This window comes from Chinchilla lanigera, unplaced genomic scaffold (assembly GCF_000276665.1).
Source record: "Chinchilla lanigera isolate Chin_1 unplaced genomic scaffold, ChiLan1.0 scaffold00012, whole genome shotgun sequence".
In the NCBI taxonomy this organism is placed as follows: Eukaryota; Metazoa; Chordata; class Mammalia; order Rodentia; family Chinchillidae; genus Chinchilla; species Chinchilla lanigera.
In genome coordinates, this window is record NW_004955413.1 from 19,094,336 (window position 1) to 19,120,845 (window position 26,510).

A 26,510-nucleotide genomic window follows, 5' to 3' on the forward strand; every position below is an offset into this window, starting at 1 on the left:
CTATTACCAGATAACCCTTACCGCTTATCTGCACATTTACTAAACTATAACCCCAAGCAGTTTAACATTTAAGAGTGTTTCATTACTTTATTTAGCAAATTGTTTCCAGGGTTGACTTCACAGTTTATTTCTTATGTATAAAACCCAGATTAAATTGAAATATTGTGAATAAAAATTTCTATTTTCTATAATATAGAGTCCAAATAATATGAAGTAGGACTAAGTGCCCAAACTCGGAGGTCAGTGTGTTATAGTTTATACTTGACGTCACCGATGATATCTAGTACACAAGGAAGGAAACTACACGGCTTTATCAGTCTGCAACCTTTTCAGTTTACACTTCACAAATGCTTGTTTCCCATGGCAGTTTTCTGTAGAGCAATGGGAAAAGTCTAACATAAATGAAAATAAACTAGGTCTAGAAATTATCAGGCTAGAAGTGACCTCATTTATATACAGCTATTGTATCATAGATGGTTTCTGTGTGAGAAGTATATGACCTAGGAAATAATGAAGTATAAAAATAGACAAATAAAAGCTGACTGCCTGGCATGGTGGCGCACGCCTGCAATCCCAGAACTTGGGAGGCTGAGGCAGGAGGATTGCCCCAAGTTCAAGGTCAACCTGGAGACCTGGGGTACATAGTGAGCTCAGGGGCAGCCTGAACTATACAGTGAGACCCTGTCTCACAGACAAGTGCTGTCTTTTAAACTTAAGACATAAAAGAAAAAGTGCTTGGTTTGAATTTTAAACAAAATCTTCTAAGCCTCGAAAGTTCACCATCTATAAAGGAGAGGACAGGGCACAATCTGGTATCTAGAGTTTATCAGCATGTAAGATGGGCATCTTAATCAATCCAAAATGTCTGGGTCATGTGCTCACTCTGTGTGCTCTGGCCCCCTGGCGCCCTCATAACGTTGGCCATATTTCTCTCCAACATTAAGGGCAGTTCAGACAGGCACATGGGGAGCCCTTGAGGTCTCAGAACTCTGGGAGCAGGTGGCAAAGGCAACTGTGAGTGAGCTCTCCACCGACTCTAGTGCTGCCCGTGCCTTCTCCATAAGCAGTTCCTATTAGAAAAAAAAGACCAAGCATCCACTAGAACAAAACCAAGCAGACCTATTTAATTAGGGCAAATGCTTGATATCCACTTCTCCATGTTAAACACACAGCCACACAGGCCTAGGAGGTCTGATTAATTTTAATATGCACGGTCCTGACAAGTGCCTCAAGGGTAACTGAGCGAAAAACACACACGCACACAAAAATCCTCTAGCTAGTCTGGCAGATGAGTTTTCCAACGATGCTATACACTGTACGCTGCCCAGATTAGAGTGTTACTATTCATCAAAGGCCTGGATCTCTAATGTGAGGGGGAAGAGGCCTCAGAAACAGGTGGCTGGCTCTTCAGTTTTGACTAAATGATATCCCAAAAGCTTTAGCACATAAGCAACAAGAATGGCTGGCCCATTCCCCTCATGTTTATTTGCAAATGTACAGCCCGGGTCAGTGGGTTTTCTTCTAAGTATCCAGGCATTGAAAAGAAAAATCTGGAACTCACAGATTCAGTTAAAGCCAAGGAAAATGGGTATACCAGTTACCTGAAAAGTACAGGTAATATCAGAATCATTGGCGTAAAGAGATGTTTAGAATCATTTATACAGTCTTGTTAGTAGGCAAATCATGTATGATTTGTCATAAAAATCAAATACTTAGAACACATATATTTATGAAGACACAAACTGCCAACAGCAAAAAAAGAATGATAGCTTGATTATTCACAGAAAAACGCAGGAAATTAAGGACATCATCTTAAATGTTGCTGCATTTTATTGGCAGAAGGGAAAGTTTTAATTAAAAGAAAAACCAAAGCTATCTCGACCAAATGAGTTTCTTGTTCAGAAAACACTGGACTTTTTTTAGCTCAGGGTCTCCCTACATACACATTTTCCAAAGTAAGCCTTGAGCCTTTATGACCCAAGCTATAAGGTTGTTCAGGAAAATACAAATTAATTTTCTATAACACTTAACGAAATGAACAAGATCAGGATAAACTGCTAGGATAGACACCACTTAAAAAGAAGGAGAGAGTGAACAAGTTTTACTTTAGTGCTAGAAAAATTTTACAAGCTTCCAACTCCACAGAGTCTGCTAAAGTTAAAACACTTATTCCTGAAGAAATAGGCTCTACAGCATTGGAGGGTGTCTTCTTGTCCTGACCTTTGAAAAATAAACTCTTTTCTTTATCATCACTTGGTGAGTGTTGATTTCCATACAGTGGTCCCTTTGAAAGGGTGCCTGGAGGTTAGACTTCAGCTCGCTCAACAGGAAGAGAGACATTTTGCAGTGACAGACTGCACAGATGCACACACAGCCACAATGCGTTAGGAGAAGCCTCCAACAGCAGCGAGAGTGTGGGGAACAAAACTTAAAAGAGCTCAATTGAAAAGTACCCTTGTTTGTCCTTCAGTGGAACAGCACTTACAAAGCCTCTTCAACATGTACTTTGTCAAAAGGACAGTGAGCAACTGAACAAAGCAACTCAAACCTCTGCCAATTAAAGTATCTTTAGGCTTTTCCCCTGATCGGTTCACTTTTTTTTTCCCACCTCATCAAATGTGATTTTAAAACAAGAGTGAGTTTCAAAGTGCCCCTCGTCTTTACCCAATTAATGGAATGATTGGAGATTTTTGAACTTCAGAAAGCCAATCTCTGCAACTTCTTTTCAAGAAATAGTAATTAGAAAGGTGATAAAATTAGGGGTAATTCGGAATTTCTACCTCAACTTGTCTGTTAATGTAATATGGTGCAATTTAATTTCTAAAGGGCTGTTCAACAACATTTAACTTATAAGACTAGGCATTCTCCTTTAGAAGATAAATTCAAATATCATGCATGTAATGTCTATGGGAATGTTCCTAAGGTCAAATATCATGCATCAGGGGCCTGTCCTTTCCATAAAAAAATTACATTTAATGCTGTAGCACACCACAGGTGAAAATATATTGCTCATAATCCCTACTTTAGCCATCCTAAAATAAGTCCTAAATTGGAGGGGAGTTTTGTATTTACTTGTAGGCAAATGTTTGTAGATGTAGACATATTTGCAGCAAAAATTAAAATGGCAATGTAGCTAATAACAACACTGCAAAAAAGTACCAGTATAATAGAAGATGCTATTAAGTAAAATGAATTATGTTCATGATTGATGCAAAAAGACACATAATGCAATCCTAGCGATGTATTTGTCAAGGTTCCAAAGGAGACAGTTTCTGAACAGTTTATATTTTATTTTGAGTTCATAAAAAAATACTTAGGAACAAGCACCAAATTGCTTCATTCAATCCCACAAGTCGAGTTCAGTGAGTGCTTTTATGGCATTTGCCACTAAGAATCTGTACTGCGCTGCACTGCACAATTTTGGAACAAGAGGAGAATGAATGAAAATCCTGGCCTCTCCTTCACCCGCTAATGGTCTATAGATAACTCTTGAGGACGAAGGCTTGAGGTCTGTCGCAAAATACACTTTTTCAAACCCATTCTATTATTTTTATTAGTTCTCACAAGGAGAGAAGTCTTTTTGTGAAGTCTACTAAAAGCAATGAGCTGCTTCATGTAAAGTAACACTGGGTGACTTTGGTAATAGGTTGTGCCTGTAGGACTTGTAATATAAAATTGTGAGCAAAGGTTTTCTGAAGAAGTTCAGGGAAAGAGTTCCAGTTGTGTAAATAATGATAAAGCCGAGTTCTAGTAGGAAAAAAAAAATCACAAATGAATGCTGTTTCTCACAGACAAGGAGCAAAACTCTCATCACGGCAAAACAATTCTGGAGGTGTGGGCATCACCCTCTAAGGAGGAAGAACGCGGACAGAAACAGATGCTAAATAAAACTGAACTTATGCAGAATTTGAAAAAGGAACCACACGCGCACACACACACTCACGCATGCGTGCGAGCTTATGCACACAAAAGGAATGTAAGAGAGAAAGTAAAACAAAGGTGGGAGAGCAAATCAATCACACGAGAGAAACAGACATTTAGAAAACTGTGAAAATTTGGGCCTTAATAATATTTATCTTCAGCATATATTCACATTTACTGTGGAAATACAGCCAACCAGCAAACCCAAGGTAGACTGTCTCTCCTGATTTCATGGGGGGCACAATTTGTGACTGCCCAAATTAATCCATTTAGAAAAGTATCATTTCTCTTTGAAAGGTAATTCTTCAAGGGGTAACCTCACTCACCACATGTTTATTTGTGGGAATTTATATTAGGAAACATCAAAGCAAGTGCCTCTCCCAGGATGTTAGGACTGTTAGGTTCTGTTGTCGTCATTGACTGGCTTAAATTTCCAGAGTTTTGTACCTCGGAATCAGAATTTGTCAGCACATGAAAGTATTCTAGGAAAGGAGCACTATACACTATGTTTCAGGGTTACCTAAAGTAGCAATGTTTGTAATGAGCCGAGATGTGATAATGATATTGCCTGGTACAATTCCAAGTTGATTATAATTTACAAAGTACTTTGATGTGCATTACCTCATTTGTTCCTTTCAACAGCCGTCTGATGAAAGTAGGGCAGTTCGCATTGGCAATGGAAGCAGATATTCATTACATTAGAACAAGTATTATAGTAAATTAAGGTAAGTAAGTATCGTGATTTGCAATGTAAATTATAAGGCGGATGCTCAGTTCTGGGCAAAAAAGAATTCTTACTCAAAACTAAAACTTGCATTTCTTCAAAAACTTGTGAAGTCCAAGAGACAGAAACATTACATTCAAAAATACTGCTGTTTATCACTCTTGCCTCGAATTGATCAGAGACTAAGGCATGTAGATGTTAAACTACAATCACTTAGTGACTCGTGACACAATAAGAACTAAAACTCCAACGCTGAATACCCAGTCTAGTTTCTATTTTTTGCTTTGTGGATTCATTGGAAAGCCAGAGAAAAGTTATGGACTATCTCTCAAAAAAAAAAAAAAATTTTTTTTTTGATATTTCCCATCATCTCACAGCTAATTCTCATGATTAATCGAGTCTCTGAAGGAACTCACAAACCCAGAGTTTGGCAAATCTGCTGGCTTTGAGGAACATATTTTGAGTCCTTGTAATCCTGGAAAGAACCAGGGAGGAACCAGTTACTTTTCCTCCACCACTGGCCTTAACCAGTGAAAGGGGTGGGGTTAAGGAGAGGGGAGAACCTATAATAGGATACCCCACTCCTGAGCCCACTATAAGAAATATGAGCTCTCTCTTTCATACCAGGTCTACTTGTCTGAAAAAGGTTCTGTTCTTAATACGTTGCACTATTAAAAAATAAATTATAGCTTTAAATTGTGGAAAAGTCACATAACAGTATCGGTCACTTCTTAGTCAATCATGGCAGTAAGTGAATTATTATTTCAGGCCACTAAGCCACAGACAATGTAAATATCTTTTCTTACAGAATATGTAACCTTCTAATCATTCAAGAGCTTCAAGTGGAGAAGTTTTCATTACTGTAACAAAAACGCCATGTGTGTTTTAGTGGATAGCCTAGATCTGAATATGTCTAGCTCTCTGATAAGGATAATATCTTAACCTATCAGTTACAAATAGAATTAAGATTAATGATGTCAAAGATTCAGTAACGAGAGAGATATGTACATGAAGCAAAGAAAATTGGCAGAGAATGAGTGAGAGAATGAAGTCAGAGAAGCTGGTGGTATGGAGGTCGAAGGAAGAGTCTGAATAAAAAGGCAAAAATAGAGAAAAAAGACAAAACCTAATCCAGTGATGGTGAACCTGTTAGAGCTTTCAGTGATTTAAACAGCCAACAGCAGCACGCATGCCATAAGTTCACCACAACTGAATCCATGTTAAGGGAGTATAAACAAAGGCCACAAAATGTCAGTTAGTGAGTTTACTATCACCCAGTTCTTAATATGAATAAGAATATAATCTGTCTACTAAGCTATTAACTAGAAAATAGGAACTTTCAAGAATATGTTATATTTAGAAAATCATATACTATTGTGGGAGATAGAAGGTCAATTAACAATGATAAACAATGTGATGGTAAATAAACAATGTGAACCATAGAGATGAATTCATGTTAGAAGTGTAAGCTAGGGGCGGGGGATTTAGCTCAGCAGCACAGCGCCTGCCTGGCAAGCGTGAGGTCCTGAGTGTGATTCCTGGTACCGGCAAAAAAAAAAAATAAAGTGTAAGCCAAATTCTGACAATGGTGTTCAGAGAAAATGTTAAGTCTTAAATGGTGAAAAAATGATCATGGGGTAGATAAAACAGTTAATAATATTCAAGACAGAGAAGTAGCATATGGAAAGGCAGAATAGTACTAATACAGAGCAGAGAAAAATGCAGGCATAGTGAGAAGATGGAAGGAGAACGTGGTCTTCAGAGAGTGGTGGGAATTAGCAAGAAGAAGGTTAAGAGTCTGGAACTACATAATATATGGTCTTCTATTGAATACCAAGGAGGAGAGTGGAGGATAGTTATTTTATTCTAATTCAAATTCCTCAACACTGATCCCAAGTGGTGGCAGACACCTGTAATCCCAGCACTTGGGAGGCTGAGGCAGGAGGATCATTGTAAGTTTGAGAGCAGCCTGGGCTGCAAAGTGAGCTCAAGGCCAGCCTGAAAACTGCGCAGTGAGACCCCGCCTCAAAAAGACAAAAAAAAAAAAAAAATTCCTCAATACTGTAAGAACAAAAGTTTCACAGCTTCATTCTTTTCATTTTTAAAAAATAAGAAACAATACAAAGTTCAGGGTTCATAAGGCTTAAATAAAGTAACTCACATGACACACGCCAGGAAAGTCAGATATTTTGAAGATCTCCTCTCCTTTTCCCGTGATAGCAATGGTGCAACACCAAAGTAGTTTAAACATTCTTTCAACAAACATTATAAATATTTAGTGTACATACCTATTTTAAGTTTAATGATTGTAATACTGGAGGAGAAACAAATGAAGTCAAATATGAAGAATTTTATTACCTTAAGGGTAGCAATGAAGACAAACAGGTCTTAAAGAGGGGAAGGAGTGAATACAGTGAGTGTAAACAGCTTTGACAAGTAATTTAGGCTTCAAGACAGGAGCAAGAAAATTGTAGGTAAACAGGATGGGAATAAAGGAAAGTTTTGTTGGTTGTGCTTTTAGGAGGAAGTAGCAGATGTGTCTGAAAGCCAAAAGGACCCTTTCAAAGAGAAACTAAAGGTAATATACTCATTCACACAGTACAGTAAATTAAGAAGCCTATTTTCTTTGTACCAAAAAGGATTCTATATTAAGTGAGACACATCATGTGCTCATCAAAATAAAAATCCCACCCACAATGAAATTTGCCTAAAAATGAAGGAAAATAAGTTAGGATTTGAATGTGACTCCTAAATTTAACTTGTGACACACATTTATAGACCATGCCTGGGTACCCAGAACCTGAAAACACAGAAAATTTGTGATATTTATATAGCTTGGTGTGCTGAATAAATGAAGTTGTTTTAGATCTGCTCAAATTTAATAGTGATACATTCTTTAAAATTAAGAGGGTAATGGTGCTTGTAAAAGATGAAGAAAAATGTAGTAAAGACTAGCTCAATTTATGATGTAACTGAGTGGAGAAGAGGAAGAAGGACTTGGGTCATGGGAGATGGACTGGATTGTTGCTTTGACTTTAACACAAACATGGCCTGGGACTTCACACGAATCTCTGCCTTGGTTTCTCTCTCTCTCTCTAAGATGATGATGGAGACCACAAACAAGTGCTTACCTCTTATTTCCATTTGGAATTTCTATCATTTCACAATTAACTTTCTACCAGAACTCTTTCTAGAACACGTTTTTATTAAGGTGCTCTTCAAAACTTTATTTATTTATTTATTTATTTTTGGTTTTTCTCTGGTACTGGGAACCAAACTCATGACCTTGAGCTTGGCAGGCAGGTGCTTTGCTGCTGAGCTAAATCCCCAGCCCCACTGAGCTAAATCCCCAGCCCCTTCAAAACTTTATATATATTTTTGAAGCAATTGAAAGTCCATTTGAACTGAGATAGTCTTCCAATACACACTTACGGAATAGGCACTATTAAAGCACAAACAATTTGCTTTAGCAGCATATTACTAAACAGCACTTTATTGGTCAATGTTTCAAAGGAATTTCATCATGTATGTGCTAAAAGGCAACGTTAAAGAATTACTTGGCAAAAACCATAACTGGAGGAAACAGCATACATAGTGGTTAAAGGCATTCAGTTAGACTAAGGTTGGTTTCAGTTTGAATAATGACCCTGACATTTGGTCACTGCATGACATATTTGACCATCAGTTTCCTCATGTAAAAATAGAGATGATAAGAATCATGACAGTTGGGTCATGTGAATCGTTAGGTCATGTGAATGGTGCTCCTTGAGATTGGGATCTCCAACACCCTGCAGCCTTGGTTATAAAAGGTAAGTAAAGATTAAATAAAATGTATCATATACGCTGCTTAACACTACAGTTAACACATGATTTACACTTTATACATGTTAACAATTTACATATTCTTATACAATAATTTCTATATTTCATGCATCATTATTTAATATTCTTCACAGGAATCATACACTGCATATCATGGTACTAAACTTCACTGCACTCAAATTGCTAAGTCTAATAAAATGAACCGATAGAACAGAAATACTAAGAATGTAATGTAACTATAATGCAAGGACATTACATAGGCTAGGTATTGAGAACTTTGAATTTATTACAACCTTTAGCAAAACATGCAAGTTAAAATGGATACTGAACAAGAATCATTAGCAATACACCTTTAAGTGCAGTGACAGACAAAATTTCTGATAGAATAAAGTGATATAAATAATAAATATAGTATGTTTTCCTCCTAACTTCTAAATATTTTAATTAATCGTTTGAAAAAAAATAGGCTGGGTAAAATAAAGAAGAGCTGTCTTTTCCTTCAGCCCATATGCAAATCTAATTTTCTTTCTAACCATTTCACCTCAGTGGTCTCCTTTTGTGTGGTTCCCCATTCTCTTCTAACTTTTGAATTTCTGTTCATTTGCTATTGGCAGGGGTAAGGTTGGAAATAATGTGGTCTTTCTGTTGAAATCCGTTTTCCAGCTTCAATGGGAGGAAGCAAAGGCATGAATATGGCACCCTCATAATGATTAAGCTGGAGCTTAATGAAATTTTCATCACAACCTGCTGTTCATTTTAATGGCCTTTGAAAAACAATGGAAAAATAGCTTGAGGGAAGAAAAGATTTTTCAGTGGCATGTATTTGTGAGTTTCACATTTAGCTACAGCTACTCTATCTCTGTTGACCTGGTCTCTGCGTTGGAGTTTTCATTACAGAGATGCAATAATGTTTAGTGGTTTTCAGTTTTGTAGCTTTTTTGTTAACCATATTCCTAAGGGTTTTATTCTTTTTGATGCTAGATACACGACAGAGCTGTAGATCATGTGTGCTATGTAGAATGTCACTGTCCTGATCGTGGGTGAGGTAATGTTTCAGCGACCATCCTCTGGTCCAACCATACCCTGATTATCAAGGTCTTTAAAGCCAATGTAACTTTCCAGGTGCTATGAGACTTCTCACAAATTTCCTGTGATACAATTCCTGTTTTTTCTTTTGGTAATTAAAAAAAAATGAAAACTCCCTCAACATTCCCTTCTTTTGTACAATACAATCTTCTATTTTTTAATATTCTTCTTGATTAAGACAATCACTTTACTCACATACTTAAGTTATTTCTTGACACATATCTCTATGTTTTCAATAATTAAATAAACATTCTTGTCATGGCAAACTATCAGCAAGAAATCTGTGTATGGAAACATAAATGCATCTACGTGTCTCTATAATTAATAATTAAAATTATTTCCAAAACTCAGATTTTTAGATGCCTGCATTTTTCAACTTCTGTTCCAGGCCTCCATAAATACTACCTGTGCATTTTTTCTTTGTCTTTATTTTATTTAATAACAAGTCACTCATCATATGGCCTTTTCAAGTATTTTAGGGGTAAAGTAAACAGTATATTATGGTGGAAAACACAGTAGAAAAACAATCTAATGTCCATATACAACAGTGATGTTTCGTTGTATCATCCTTCCTGCTATGGATGCCCTATCTCTGCTTGTTTTCCTGAGTAAGTGTTACTAGATTTTACAATTTTCTACTAAGTCTCTACATGTCCTATGTCCCTACATGTCTGTTCCTAAGTTAAATGGACAACACTAACTCCTGCCTTCTGTCCAGTTGGGGTTTATTAATTTGGTTTAGGCCTGTCATATATTTCCAAGTTAAGACCTCATGCCTCCACTTGGAAGTCAACATGATACATGGAGGGAATACCAAGCTCTGAACCAAATTTCCATGGAGAAAACCTTCTGAAGATAACTTCCAAATCTCCATTTTAATACATAATTTATACCTCCATAAAGTGAGTTTTCTCTAAATCTTAGCACTCCTTCCAAAATACATCTCAAACAATGGTTTAAAAATTAATGTGTGAGAGAAATGTTTTTTAATTCATTCTGTGAAGTCAGCATTGCCCTATGTACCAAAATCAGGCATTAAATAAAAGGAGAACCATAGATCAATGAATCTAATGAACATAGATGCAAATCTGCACTACAAAATATGAGCAAATCAAATCATGACCCAGTGGTATCTCAACAGTCTAAGAAGGAGTGCTGGGTAACTTAGTGACTTAGGAGACACTACCAAAAACAGAAAAAAATGAGGCTGGAGATGTAGCTCAGTGCAAAGTACCTGGATTCAGTTAAAGAAGGAATGACAGAAAAGAAAAAGGGGAGGGCAGAGGAAAGGAGAGAAAGGAAGAAAGGAACGAGGGAGTGAGGGAGAAGGGGAGGGAGGAAAAAAGGAGGGAAGGGAGGGAGGGAAGGAAGGAAGGAAGGAAGGAAGGAAGGAAGGAAGGAAGGAAGGGAGAGGCAGATTCTACAATTAATCAAACTAGGGACAGAGGAGAAGCCTCCAGAACTTGAACTTGATAACAACCACCTACAAAAACCTACAGTAAACATCATACTTAATGGTTAGAACTGCAGTGTTAGCAGCTAACGGTTGGTAGCTATGCATCTATATATGGTGGATGATAGGAGTGAGGTTCCTCAAAGTTGGAGTGGAAAGTACAGATAAATAGGGATAAGGCTAAAATAATCTATGTGGAAATGCACTAGTGTTGGAGATGTCAATAATAATTCATGTTTATCTTAATTAGGTGTTAAACACAGAAATATTTACAGATATGTATAAATACAGGTTAATAGAAGCACATGGTATTATTTTGCTCTGAAAGCCCTGGAAGAAATTATCCTTCACATTTTTTCACCAAGAAAAGGAACCAGGTGTTTTAGAGAAATGCTTGATTGCTAAACTGGAGCAGCAAATATACAAGATGGGATTTCAGCATTTTATACTACTACAAAGTAAAGAAATGCTAAACTAATGATAATAAATACAACCACAATGATAGTGGTATGTCAAAGTGACACCCAAGTATAATATAAATATCTATGAGTCCATAATAATGCAAATAAATGATTGAATAAATTAACAATTGATACAGCAGAGATAAATTTCCCATGCAATAGGCTTCTGAATAAGTTATGTAGACACTTTATTCTAAACAAGGAAAGCATAACTTGCCATTTGTTAAATGTACAATGCAGACCGTACTGTCCTTTTTAAAAGGTGTATGGTTTGGAAAGTGGTGGGAGCAACTTAACAGGGAAGAACCCTTGAAAACACTGCTTCAGTCCAATGATTATGGTCAATTTTAACATGCTTCCTGACATAGTAACGTGTCATTGATATGATGTGACAAAAAATTGTACTTTGACTCAGTGGTCATCTCCCTGAGCCCCCAAATTCAGTTTAAGTAAGAAGAGTATATCAGATAAATTCCAGTAGAGGGACATCTTGCAATTTACATGAACAATGTCCCTCAAATCAACATCCATCAAAAAGCTACAAGATTCTAAATACTTCACCATGAAGAAATGATAAATGCTTCAGGAAATAGATATGGTGACCTGATTAAAGCAATGTATGAATGGATCTAAACGCCACCTGGTAACCCATTAATATGTACAGGTTTTGTTTTTAATGTATCAAAAATTTATTTTTAAAAAACTAAATTTAATAAAAATCATAAGAACAGTCCAAGAAACCGACATAGTGAAAGGAAGCGTAAGGAGACAAAACTAGATTTAACTAATAACTTCCATGGCATGGTAAGGCAGCAAAAAGCATCTCAATGAAAACCAAGCGAATCTGAATAAACTATGGACTTCAGTTAATAACAATGCAATGCATCACTATTGGTTTGTTCATTAGAAAAAATGTATCATACAAATATGACATGTTATTAAGAGAGAAAACTATATATATATATATATATATATATATATATATATTTATGGGGATATACATGGAAAGTCAGTATTCTGCTTAATTTTTCTGTAAATATAAAACTTTTCTATGAAAATAAAGATCCCCTAATTTAAAAACTGTATTGTGTAGATGGTAAGAGTGAATCATGACCATATAGTAGGCAGATTTTTTTTCAAAATACATTTAATAATAGGAGATCACAGTCATAGTGAAATGTTAAGTGAAATTAAGAAAATGTAAATTTAAAAGGAAAATTCTAATCATATAAATTGAATGGAATATGTAGAAATAAAGACAAAAAAGATCACAAAGCTGAATTCTATCAAAAGCTACAATATGAGGTGATTTTTATTTCATGCCTTTTGTTTTTATATCCAGAAAGCACCTGTAATTACAAAAATAAAGGTTGTCTTGATTCTCCTTAAAACTCCATTTTCTCTCTATAAAATGGGAAAGGTACAAAGAATAACAAAACACCAAAAGTCCTTGGCTATTAAGATTATTTCAAAAATTATTTCTCTTTCTAAGATCATGAGAATGCATACATTTAGCCAAAATTCTTGTTCCAGTTCTATAAATGGTACGGGACCCAGAAATACTTAATCATCACATGACTCCAAAAATATTGGTTAGCATACATTTTGTGGCAAATATATTCATAATTTACCAATGTCCTAAAAATCAGAAATCAGCTCAATTAATGTTACATACTGTGTGTGCAGTATATTTCTGGTGTAAAGTATGTCTTTTCATGTCACTGTAGGTGTTTTTGGAATTTCCACCAACTGAAATAGGAGGCATGTTCTTGTATGTTGTATGCAATGTGGCATCCATTTTTAATGCAGACATAGGTTTAAATGGGAGTTAGTAAGTATCTGTCCAAAATAGAGGATGACTGTCAATTATGCATAAGCTTGTACACGTTGCATTAGTTGCTTTATTGAGTTGCTTGCTTTACCTCTAAAACAAACCCATGTGGATATCCTTTCATGCTACTATATACAACTACTAAAGAGATTTAGAAATGAAGTCTTAAAAGATTTCCTGGAATTTCAACAAATGAGAAGTTATGTACACGTAACAGTTAGATAACCACTAACTTTAAGTATACACTATTCCTAATCACAGTAATGTTAGACCAACACAAGAAGTAAGCCTAACAATGAAGTCAGGATAAGATATACTATAAAGATTATGGAATGTAAGGAAATTCTAAAATAGTCCTTGGGAGAAAGTTCCTGGAGACAACATACCAGACTGCAGATACTTGACAATGAGGTAACTGTTCTGAGCTCTGCTGTCATTCTACACTTGAATGTTTACGCTTCATTCAAACCATAACTTACTCATGTGTGAAAATAAGGAAGATATCACAACATGAATTTATGATTTAAAAATCCAGAGAGACCTATTTAAGGGTTTCTGAGAAACAAAATACTATCTATCCTCATAGTGTTAGATTTGTATTTTATCCAAGTTAAAGAGTATAAATCAGAAAGCAGAACTAGACGTGAAAGGCAAACTCTCAAAATCTGGACGCAGCCATAACATTGCTTCCCTCTCCAGCTTTTACCTTCTGGCTCATTCTTGATGAGCTCCTCCATTTTCCTCTGCTTCAAGGTGTCAACCACGTCGGCTAAGCTGCCCTTGCGCCGTTCAGGGGTCCCCAGCGCCGTACTAGACAAGGACTCGCCACTTTGTCGCCCACCTTCTTCTGCCTTCTGAGGTGAGGTAGATGAGTTGTGTGGGGCAAATGAAGACATAACTTTATTGCCATCAACTTCCTGGGAGAAAAAGGAAAGGAAACAAATTTTTCGTTAAAAATTCAGTAACAACAACAAAAAGGTGATGTCCTATACTCAGTTGACACATTTAAACAAAAAAGTGATGTCATTCTCTAAGAGCAAAGGAAAAAAGAAATCTCAGGAAGAGGAACTTAACTTTCTAGCCTAGCCCTAGAGTGAGGCAATGATGAATTCATGGGAAAATCAAAATATGGAGGGTTTTTTTCCCCTTAAACTGAGACAAAGGCTTCAAGTGAATGACAACATAGTCTTAGATAATATACAGAGCTTACACTGGATAGACTTACTATTCTGGTTTTCTTTGAGTCTCAGACTGTTCTATGAAAAGATACTGGTCATCTACATTAAGCTTCCTCAGTGACACTATAATATATAAAAAGCAATATTTTATATACAGTCATTTATTTCCATTTTAAGTAGCTGCCTCTTTTTGATCACATTCCTAGTTAAGAGTGGGGTCCTCACTTAGCTCTCCACCTCTCTGATGTGTGAAGGAAAGCACCAGCCACACAGGTGCTTTAGACATCAGACAAGAATACTACAAGTGTACTTTTGCATATAGTAAAGATTTTTCCAATTAACAGTCCTGTCCCACCACAGCACTGTTTCTGCCAGGCCTCTTCTACGGGGCTCTTCCTGCTTCATTTGCCCTATAAAATAAAGTTTCCTGCAGTTTTCGCTTCTCTCATAATAGTATGTGTGCATCTAAAAGGAGTTTTACCGCAATTTTAAAATATAAATACATTTTTGCATTCTGTGATCATCATTTCCCTCACAATTTCTATCCCAACTTTTATAATATGTATGATATTTCAGGTATATTTTGTATAAAACACAATAAATTGAGTTTTCCTACATTTTCAAGGAGTAAAACTGAAATGATTTTTTTTTTCATTTTTTACTTGAAAGCTTTCCTTGTACAGTCTCTCCCTTCCGTAATCTTCTTCATTCCCACAAAGCAGAGTTCTTTCTAAGAAAGAATTTATGTCCTAGGGTCTTTGAGCTTTACCTCATCTTTCGGTCTAAATCTCTTTTCAACAGCATTAGAAGTTTTCATTAAAATATATTGGACTGTAAGCATACTGAATACTCAGGATAACAAGATTATACCTTATATACTTTCCTTCTGCACCTATTTAAGGTATGTCAATAGGATTTTTGACCTCAGAAATGTGGCAAATCACACTGATTGACATCTAATGCTTTTAAGGTCAGTGTTAATATTTCCGACTGGCTTACAAATACGCTAAAAACACTCAACTGGAAACTGTCATTTTGATTTTTAAATAGATTAAAATGGAGATGACAACACAAACATGCTCATATGATTTTCTGTTAATACATTAGTGAGTACAGGGTCATTAGCTATGGCACAGCCCAATTTGCTGGACGGGACTGCGATGTGTAAGGAAAGCAAAAATGAAGATGTGTCCTAACAGAATCGTTCAAATTATGATTCTCAACCCCAAGCAGTTTCCCTTTTTAAAAAAATTACAGAATATGTTTTTGCAACATTATATCTTAATTGAATATTTTATATACAATTTAGTTTTTAATAGACAGAAAATAATATGCAAAATTTAATAATTAAACCCACTTGCAGGAGAAATGAAGGCACACTTTGGGAACTGTTTACTGTAAACCTATACATAAACATAAGCAAACATACACACACCTACACCTACACTGAAATTTATAGCTAAAAGAAATCAGGTACAAATTTACTCAGTAACCAGGGCTGTTTTCATGAATGGCCCATGACACCCCTTAGTTTAGCTTCATGTGCAATGCAGGATCCAGGAAAGCGCCTAGACTCCCTTTCCACAAAATATTTTTCTTCTCATCTCTTTTCAGATCCCAAACCAGAAATACCAGCATCACTTTGAACACTTTGTTTCCTAGTCTCACATTCCGTGATGAAAAACTTTGCAAACAAAAGTTTGCAAGCTGATTTTAATTTTTACTGCAACTGAAAATCACACACCCTTGTAGAGCATATCAAAATTTGTATGCAGCAAAGTATATGAAGCTATCATAAAATATTTTCCAATAAAATATCCCATTTTGCTATCTCTCACTTTCCCTACCTCACAAAGACCAAGGAAATATTTTAAAGAGTCTAACATAGCTAGAGGTATTTTCACTCAGATGCCATCACAAGATAAAAATAATTAAACATTGGTGCTGTTCTATAAAAGAATATTTATCTTATCACGATTTCACCTATCTGATTACATTTTAGCCTCTGGCACTGTTAATCCCTTTAACAGTTTTATGTAGTTGACAGCTGTTTCAATGTAGAGCTGCACTGTTCATTTGCATGGTGAATAACTTATTAAGGAGGACTGGCACAGTCTCTAGCAAAATAAGCCCTCTCATGTTCAATTTCTTCCCTGGGATTGCATTGGCCACATATGAAGTGATAACCGTGTGTTCCATGTCATTTCGCTGGCAGGTGAAATCCAGAATCCACTAACAAAGGCCCAAGTGGTCCAGTCCAGCCAAATATAACTTAATCAAGTCTTCTGAACTGTAAGGGTAAGCATCAGGATTTTGCAGACAAGCTAACAGAACTGCGATACTTGAGTTCTAAAGTCTCATGATGAAAGCTGGTTCGAAACTTTCAGAGTGAAGTTGATAATTTACCTTTGTTTTTCTTACACAAGCTTTACTTAGATCCTGCCATCTTTGTCACCTTCGCAACCAAGAGAAAGAGAAAGAGTGTGTCTAGCATATCTATCCTCCTTGAAATATGTTTTGAAAAATACGTTCTCTGGAATTCATTCTAAAGAGAGCATTTTGTTATGAACACTTTGAAAGAAATACTGAGTTAACCTTCATATTTAAATTTAAATTTAGACAAAGTGATGCTTAGAAATGGGATGATTAACTTATTTGGAAAAAAGAAAGACCAAGGCGTTGTGGCACATTCAAATGCTTGTAATCCCAGGGATGTGGGAAGTTGAGGCGGAAGCATGATAAGTTCAAGTCTGGCCTGGGCAACTTAGTCAGATCCTGCCTTAAACAGGGAAGGGGCTCGGGAATCTTACTCAGTGGTAGAGTAACTCAGGGTTCAATCCCTACTCCTTCAAAACAAAATTAAATGCAACTCACCCTTATTCTTCAAATCACATGTCATCTCTGGCCTCAAGAAACATATTATTGTGATACTTTTCAATCTTATGATATTAAATTCACATATGGCAGTAAAAATATTACATTTATAATTCAATCTAATAGACTATAATTGGTAAGAATAATAGTTAATATTTCTTGAGTAGTTTGTGCAGGCATGCATAAATTTTATCAATCCTCATGGCAAGCCTAGTTATGATTTGCATTTTATAGTTAGAGAAACTGAGGCATGCAGAATAACATAACTGCCTACACTCTAGATTCATAAAGCACCATCCATCCAAATATCCTCTGCCTTATGTCATGATTCAAAAATAAACTTACATTTAAATAACTATTAGACCCAAACGTAGATTATTTTTTCCAAGCAGTTTAGTAGAATGATGATCGTCAAGAGTGTATGTTTTTAAACTATCTTTATAAAATCTGTGGGTATCTCCTTTCTAGTAAAATAAAGTTTCAAAAATAGAAAAAACCTAGCACAGAAGAGGAGAACTGTCATTAATTGGATTCTTATTAGTACAAATTCATTAATAAGGCATTATTTAGTGTACCACAAAATGAACACGTAACAGAAGAAGTGCTTTGCTTCTCTACAGGTTTTGACAGGACCGTGTTCTTCACCTACCAATGCGATGTTTTATAAAAAGCATTAAGAAAAGGTGAGGTAAAACTTTTAAAAGTATTTTAAAAGCTGCATTATTTATTCTTTTCTGAAATCCTATAATCAAGATAAAACATACATCACAAAGTTTTTATATTTAAATGGAATTCACTATTTGTAACCTGTTCTGTAAAACTGTGAAATATCAAATTTAATTTAGTAATAGAAAATATATGATTATTGTGTAAAAGTGCTTTCAAATATTTTGAAGTTTCCTTCTTGGTTAAGATAATTTTTGATAAAATTTCTACACGAAACTCGAAGCCATGCTTACCATTTAAAGACTGCTGATCCCTTGATAATAACTACAAATGTTCTCCTCACCAGCACATGTACATGCATACACATGAACATGCAACTTCACATATAGTTTCAGAAGGTTAATTTTTTACTTTTGTATTTTAATCACTGAACTAATGCCATGAAATCTTCTAAGAACTCCCGTTGACACTAATTTACAGTTAAGAATCTCTAGTCTAAATGTGTATCATCTGAGAAAGGTACTATAAAATCAGATTAACAAATCAATATATACAATGAGATGATTTTAAACAATCAATTATTTGCCCCAAAAGGCTGAAACAGTAACGTTCATTGATATATTATCACAATAGAGTTAATTAAAGGCACATACATATGTAATTTAAAAATTCACTGTCCCTCAGATAAGCTATTACAAAAAATATTTCAGTCACTCTTTAACAGGTAACAAAACATTAAAGAAAAGGTTATGTGATTATAGTGATCATTGCTTTATTCCATGACCACCTTGTGACAATGTGTAGAGGAATTTCAATCACAAGACAGAAAGAGCTGCAAATGTTTCTAAATGAATGTTATAATTTTGCCAGCCAGTCAGGTCAGCTCAATTTCAAATATTAATTCTTCTCCAACACAGTATATAAAACTAAGAACATGTGGAGGCAAAAACAACACTTTAAAAAGCTCAGGAAAGGTACTAAGAGTATTTTCTCTGGTTAGCACATTCAAATTTAATATTCTAAGAAAAAGATATGGTCAAGTCCCAATAACTGTAAACACGAGAGTTAGCACTTACAGACAGACTTCTGAAGTGTGTTGTTAGATTTGTGATCACAGTTGATAAAAACTACCCAATTAAAATGCGCCTTTGAGTTTTCTCTAAAAAACAGCTACCTAATGTAGACTTAGATCTGGCAGTTGAAAAAAATAGAAAATTAGAGAAGCAGTCTTGTCTATACAGACAGAACTTTATCATAACTTTCTATATTGGAAAACTCCCCAATAATGCCCTTGTAAAACTTAACAAAATTTTCATAAGATCAGTCATCTTCACTGCCTAAACAACTGCAAGGTGTACTAATTGAGGATACAGACTTTTGATGAGTGGTTCCTAAATCCATCCAGGGATGTGGGCAGCAAGTTATGCATATGCATTTGGTAAGTCCTTAAGGGGACTATGATAGGCAGATGCTAGAACTGGTCTGGATAGCTCGCAAGCTATAGTCAGAAGAGCCTTAATTCAGTTTTTAAGGAATATTTATATGCAGTTCATCATTTTTATGACATCACTGAAATTCCCTAAAAATTTAGTACTTTAAAATCCTAAAAAAAGAAATTCAATCATCATCGTGTGTGTATGTGTGTTAGAAATTCTAAAACACACTACTTGAACAGATAGCTACATGTATCCATTTTTGATCTGTGATCCACCAAAAGGTATATATTTTGTGTTTGACACAGTTCTGATTTTTAAAGACTACTGTAAGGTTTCTTCAAGACACACACATAACCCAATATTTGAGCAGATCTAATAGTCTAAACAGTGATGGAGCTCATCAAATTTAGGAAAGAGATTATTATTTTATAAAAATGTCACCATTATATTTTAAATATAGGATACAGTTCATACTTCAAACTTTTTTATATATTTTGGGTAATGTAAACAGAAGTGAGAACTGTTTGATGTTTTACAAAGTCTAAAAATATATGCTGTTTTAAAGATTGCTATTCCACAGGAAGGAAATTCTCTAAAATCTAATATGCTTTGCATTTTTTGCAAAGCAGTGAGATGAAATGTTAGCTGCAGTTTACATATAATTATTGACTAGAAAACTAAAAAAAAAAAAATTAAATGCATTCTTTTAAAGATACATCATAGGTTCCTACCAACAAGAGAAACAATAGACGATTGAATAAGAAGTGATTTGTGGTCCTTGAAATAATATCGTTGCCATATCTGGGAATATTTTGTACACATTTCCAGCAACCCTGCCCTTAATTCCTGAATCAGAAACTCAAGAACTGGAGCCCAACTATACAAGATTAATGAGTCTTCCCAGTGAGGCCAGTGCTCACTTAAGTTTGAGAACCACGGTAAGAGATAATGAGAGAGAAGGAGGTAGAAAAGGAAAGATACGGAGAGATTTAGTAACTGCACTGAGGAGGAAAGATATCATGAAAACAATACCATTTAAAGGATCTGAGAAATGAGAGAAAATTTAATAGATTCCTAGAAGAGAATTAGTAAGGAAGAGGGAACAGGCAAGGTTAAGGCCATGCTCATGTGAGAGGCAAATGATATCTTTTGCCTTTTTTTAAGCACTCCTTTTGGCATTTATTGAAACAGACATAAGTCTACTGATTACTGTCTAACTGTATAGATTACAAAATCTGAGGTTTACATCAAAATTGTCTTATAGAGATTGATTTTAGAAATGCATCAAAAGTCTGTTTTGAAATTATTTGATCTCATTTATAATATAAAAATAAAACAATATAGTATTTTCATTTTTTAAAATAAACTGCTATATTATTTATGACATGATTTAATTTTCAAAAATAAAACTAAAAGTGAAGGGCAACTTTTCTAATTTTCAGTACAAGAGGTAACAAATCGGAAGCAAAGTTGGCAAAATATCTGCATTTTCTCTGATAGAACCTGCAAAGGCTCATTACCTTTCTGCTGATGATTTGTGTGCTGTGTCTTACTTATTAAATATCTAGCAAATACACTCATCAGTGGCTATTTCTGACAAACAGAACATTTACTATAAATGATAAATTTTAAATAGAAGTATTTTGATGTGTAGTCCAATCTTTGTTTAAAAACATCTTATGGCTGACTTTTGAGCCCTCAGGGAAGAGATCATCAAAGGTCTTTAAGTGTATTTGCTAGACATTTAATAAGTAAGACACAGTGCACAAATCATCAGCAGGAAGATAATTAGGCTGTCGCAGCACAAAATGTTCTTTGTTTTTACAGGTTCTATTAGTTAATGTATTAGCAATTCTCTAAATGCCACTTTTGCTTATTAAGTGGTTTGGAGAGTGCATGAAAACATACATTTTATTCTTGAATATGGCATTTCTGAGATTCTTAGCAAATGTGCTCCTGAAAGAGTATTTGAGAAAAAACAGGTATTAGACAGTTCTGCACGTGAAGCATCTATGAGAAAATGAAGATATTTTGCCAACTTTGTTTCCTATTTGTTACCACTTGTACTGATAATTAGAAAAGTTGCCCTTCACTTTTAGTTTTATTTTTGAAAATTAAATCATGTCTTAAATACTATAGTAGTTTATTTTAAAAAATGAGAATACTATATTGGTTTATTTTTATATTATAAATGAGATCAAATAGTAAATTCAAACCACATTTTTATACATTTCTAAAATCAATCTCTACAAGACAATTTTGATGAAAACTTCAGATTTTGTAATCTATACAGCTACACAGTAATCAGCAGACTTACATCTATTTCACTGAATGCCAAAAGGAGTGCTTAAAAAAAGGCAAAAAATATCATTTGCCTCTCACATGAGCATGGCCTTACCCTTGCCTGTCCCATCTCCCCTACTAATTCTCTTCTAGGATCTATTAAATTTTCTCTCATTTCTCAGATCCTTTAAATGCTATTGTTTTCATGATATCTTTCCTCCTCACCGCAGTTACTAAATCTATCCGTGTCTTTCCTTTTCTACTTCCTTCTCTATCATTATCTCTTACCGTGGTTCTCAAACTTAAGTGTGCACCGGCCTCACTGGGAAGACCCATTCAATCTTGTACAGTTGATAGCTGGGACATGACAGAAGTAAACGAGTGTTAAAATAAGTGCCTACCAGGCATTATGCTAGCATATAAAGGTGAAGAAAACATAGAATACAGACAAATGAATTTTTCAAAAACAGATAAGCTTCTTGGCAAGAAAATTAGAATAAAATATTAAAGAGAGAGAAAGCCTTTTCCCATTCACCTCCCCACAAAACAGGAAAATGCACATAAGAACAGATTCAGAGTTTCTTCTGCTAAAATCAAACTGCATCCTAGGGGGCAAAACAATTAAAGGACCAAGAAAAAATGTAATATGGCTCACTTTAAGGATAAACTTTGTTCAGGAAGAAACGTGGTCCACAAAATGCCAAATTAGTGTGCTTTTATCTCTGTTGCACACTTAGTTTTCAAATTTCACAGTTTTATGGTTCTCTATAAAGTGATAAGTCAGGGAAATGATCAAAGAAAGAATGTTCAATTACTACTCTTTACAAAATAAAACTTTTAAAAATCTAAGTCTGAAAAAATCAGGAGTATTGAATTATTTTTTCATAAATCCATGACACCAAATACTCATGCCATTTTTCTGCTTTTCTTTTACATTTCTGTTGCTTCTTCTGATATAGTATTGCGGTAGGGACATCAAGATTTTTCATTCTTCCTGAGAATGTTAACACCACTAGATTTCCTTGCAAATAAATTCTGAGATTCCTTCACAGTATAAATATAGAACAACAACAATGGTAACACAAAAACAGGTATGTACTAATTCTCCAAGCTCGTTAGCTTTTCTCCTCTATGTTTCTGCAATACCAAAATGAGAGTAATTTAAGGGGCAATTTATCTCCTCTCTACATCAGGCTAAATGCATCGGCTAAAATCAGTCCACTCTTTTATACCATCAGACTAATCCTATCTTCCCATTAAAAAATGCTAAGGGCTTCTTTCTCTATATTAATTAAGACCTAGAATGCGACCGTCAGATTTATAGCAAAAGTAGCATTTTTCTCTGAAAGCAAACTTTGTCCTGAATTGATATTAACAGTGATTTGAGGTACAAGAAAAGTGAGCTTCAGTTTGCGTTCTGAAAGTAATGGTGAGGTAATATGCAGTCCACACAAACACTAACAAAACTTCTCAACTAGCTAAACATTAATGTGTACTATAAAGCAGAATTGCTTGAGACCATTTTAGTTAGAATGGAAAGACTGTTCTACAGCATATACAAGTTGTGGAACATACACATTCTTTATGTAAAACACGGGGTTTTCTGCAAAGATGATCTGCATATAGCTTCTGTGAGCAAAGTGAGGTGCAGATTTTATTATATTAGAATAACAATTATAAATAACTTTTAAAATACTATGAAACTATTAGTCACTTGAGCTATCACACAAAATCTATTCAAATTCACCAATATTTCCATAAAAATATAGTTACCACTCCTAAAGTTCTTAACGGCATTGCTCTATATGTTTTAGGGACTTTACCTTTCATAATATTCAGAGAAATACTGTGAAGAATATTCTTCCTACTTAACATTTAAGGAACTTAAGGTTTCTCAACAGAATTTACTAAAAGTAATCACAAAAGAGAAAACTGAAGAATTAAACCAGAGATTCAATTTTAAACGTGGTCTGGCTATCATTCATTTATCTTGCCTTTTTCAGCCAATACAGGAGCTGCAAGCCATGCCAAAGGGAGAAGAAAACAAAACAGGTTCTGGCACTCCTAAAAGAGTTTAAAATTGCAGAGGTACACTTGAAAGAATTACTAATCATAAGAAGTACAAAAAGTATTACGTAAGCAGTAACGGAGTAAAAGTGAAAATGCATTAAATGTAGAGAAGAAAGAACATTGGAAATCAAAGAAAAATGAAAAATTCCTTCTCAGAGTCCCAACCTCACTATCCTGGCATTGACTGTATCATGTCCTTTCTGTATCACAAGAGCAAGGAATATCTCCAATTATTCATCATGTGCTACTAATCCTGTTATAAGTGTTCAATAAACACAAATTGAGTTATTAGTTTGTGAAGTCACTACGTATAAATAGTCTTTTGGCCTAAGTCTAGAAGAAATGAGTAAAGAGAAAAACATGCAGAATATTCCTAACGACATCATCCAAGAGATTTCATAATATACACGCGCACACACGCACACACACACACACACACACACACACACACAATCAGAAAGGAAGTAGCTTCCCCCAAAGAAATAGATCACAATAAATAGCAAGACTAATACAAGAGATCATTTCATGAAGGGTCATGAAAGTCAAGTAGGGGTGTTTACATTTCACCTGACAGGCAATGGACAACCACTGTGGATTTTAAAGTGAGCAATTCTACTAAGCCATGTGGTGGAAATATTAGTATGCCAATGTTATCTAGAATGAATCAGGTGAAAGATAAAGGTCTTCATTGAACAGGAAACTGTTACCATGACACATTGCTGATAATAAAGAACTCTTCCACCTGATTTTAACAGTGAGAGTTGAAAAAAACTATCAAATTTGTCATCTGTGGTTATCAACTCTTTGGGAAAGTAATTTATACTCACCAGATTTTTTCAAACTTCACATATTCAAAATATTTTTGTTCACATTCTAGAATGTAGTCCCACTATCTCCTCATCCATTCCACCCAGCCCCATGATAGTTGTTTCTAAAGGGACAATGATGGGATGAGTATGGTGTACAGAAAGAGACTAAAAGCCAATTTTAGGCAGTTATGTATTCCATACATAGTGGACACTAGTGTACAAGAGGAAGAAGTTTTTATTTTTGTTTGAAGTATGCATGTGTACACACAGGTACTTTGTTATTTATTTTTTACAACTTGTGGTACTTTTCTATGAGAAACACCAAAATTTTTATACTAAAAAAGTAAAATCCTAAAGACAGTTTGAAGGACTAATGGGATTAGTTAACTGGAAAATAAAGAAAAAAGACCCAAAGATAACCATGGTTCTTGTTTGAGAGGTTGAAAGAATGACTATGGTATGCATAAAAAAAACCTGAATAGCTGGCAAAGCAATCATTTTGTAAAAGAGTCACTATGACAGCAAAATTTGAATAAGCCCGTTTAATTATTTTAAAACTTGAACATTAGTCCTTACTTGTGATCCAAGTACTATAAATAATAAGCAACATATAATTTCCCTTAAATAGTATCTTTGTATTATTTGAGCTCTTTAAATTTGTGTGTGAATGTAGATGAAGAAATATTAGGTGTGTTTGATAATATAAAATGAAAAAGTGAGGTATTAAAGTGACAAGAAATAAACTTGCTTCTTTCCAGAAAAATGATGCCACCCATTTTAGGCAATAATCCCACCTCCAGTGTGTCCACAGGCCAAGGATCACGTATCCAACCCCAGGTGCATTATGGGATGTGTGGTATCTCAGAGCCTATCGATTACCAGGGCTTGCTCAGCTGAACTGATTGGGTAGCTGGGTGTCCCCTCCTGCCTCACTGCGCCATGTGCATCCCTGCTGGTGGAAGAGGAAGAGGACAACCTTGTCTGATAGAAGAAGACTGCTTCCTCAACCAAAGTTACTAATAGTAGCTGCACTGCCCTGAGGGAACCTCTAAACAAGCACTCAAGTCACTAATAGTAGCTGCACTGCCCTGAGGGAACCTCTAAACAAGCACTCAAGTAGGCAAAACCTCTTCACATAGCTCTAAAAATGGCAGTTATACGTGTGTAAGACCCCTCTTTCCTAAATTTGATTTATATCATGAATTTCTGAAAGCTTATTTTAATTTATAATTGGAATTTTGAAAAAGAAAAGATGTTCTGCAAGGAAAAATGCATACATAAAAGCATCAGCACCTACAGAATAAGCAAAACCAAAAGAGAAATGGAAAGTGAGTTAGCTCAAGAACAAAAATGTCACAACAAAATAATTTCACTATTCCAAAAAGTAAAACTACAATAAGACAAAAACGATTGGACTGTAAAATTAATAAATAAAGTGAGGGACTGAAATAGTATTCCCTTAAAAAAAATTAATGGATAAACTTTCCAAATGCTGTGTTTAGTGCTACTACCATGTAACCATCTATCTTGCCCTACATATGTTAGAATGAGAGTGGGGTAGATGAGATCTATGAAAGTCAAAAAGTTTTGCAGAAATCTACTGCTGTGAGTGCTTTGAGCTGTGATTACAGCTGTAAGTAAGAAGTAATGACTTTTCCCCAGTAATAACATACATAGATGGAGGTGGTAGTGCACATAAAAATTAGAAGTCTTATGATATATAGTAAGAAGAGAAATAATGTTAGATTTTAGATAAATACATTATATCCTATGATTTTACTTGAGATTTTCCCCCATAAAATCCCTGGATATCTCTGATATCCGATGATGACTCTGGCTTGGTGTTCAATAATCCACAAAAAATGTCACCCCAAAATGAAGTCATGTGCTCTTGTT

The 26,510-nt window shown here is 35.0% G+C and overlaps 1 protein-coding gene across 8 annotated transcripts in view; it reads right to left on the minus strand.

Moving 5' to 3' along the window:
- The window catches only part of Sox5 (SRY (sex determining region Y)-box 5), an 844,441-nt gene that overhangs the window by 262,405 nt on the left and 555,526 nt on the right, over positions 1-26,510 (minus strand). For all 8 annotated transcript variants that reach the window (XM_005379086.1, XM_005379084.2, XM_013511607.1 and 5 more), the window contains one exon: positions 14,005-14,215. In XM_005379086.1, coding sequence (XP_005379143.1) covers positions 14,005-14,215 — 211 coding nt within the window. The remainder of the gene's footprint in view (positions 1-14,004; positions 14,216-26,510) is intronic.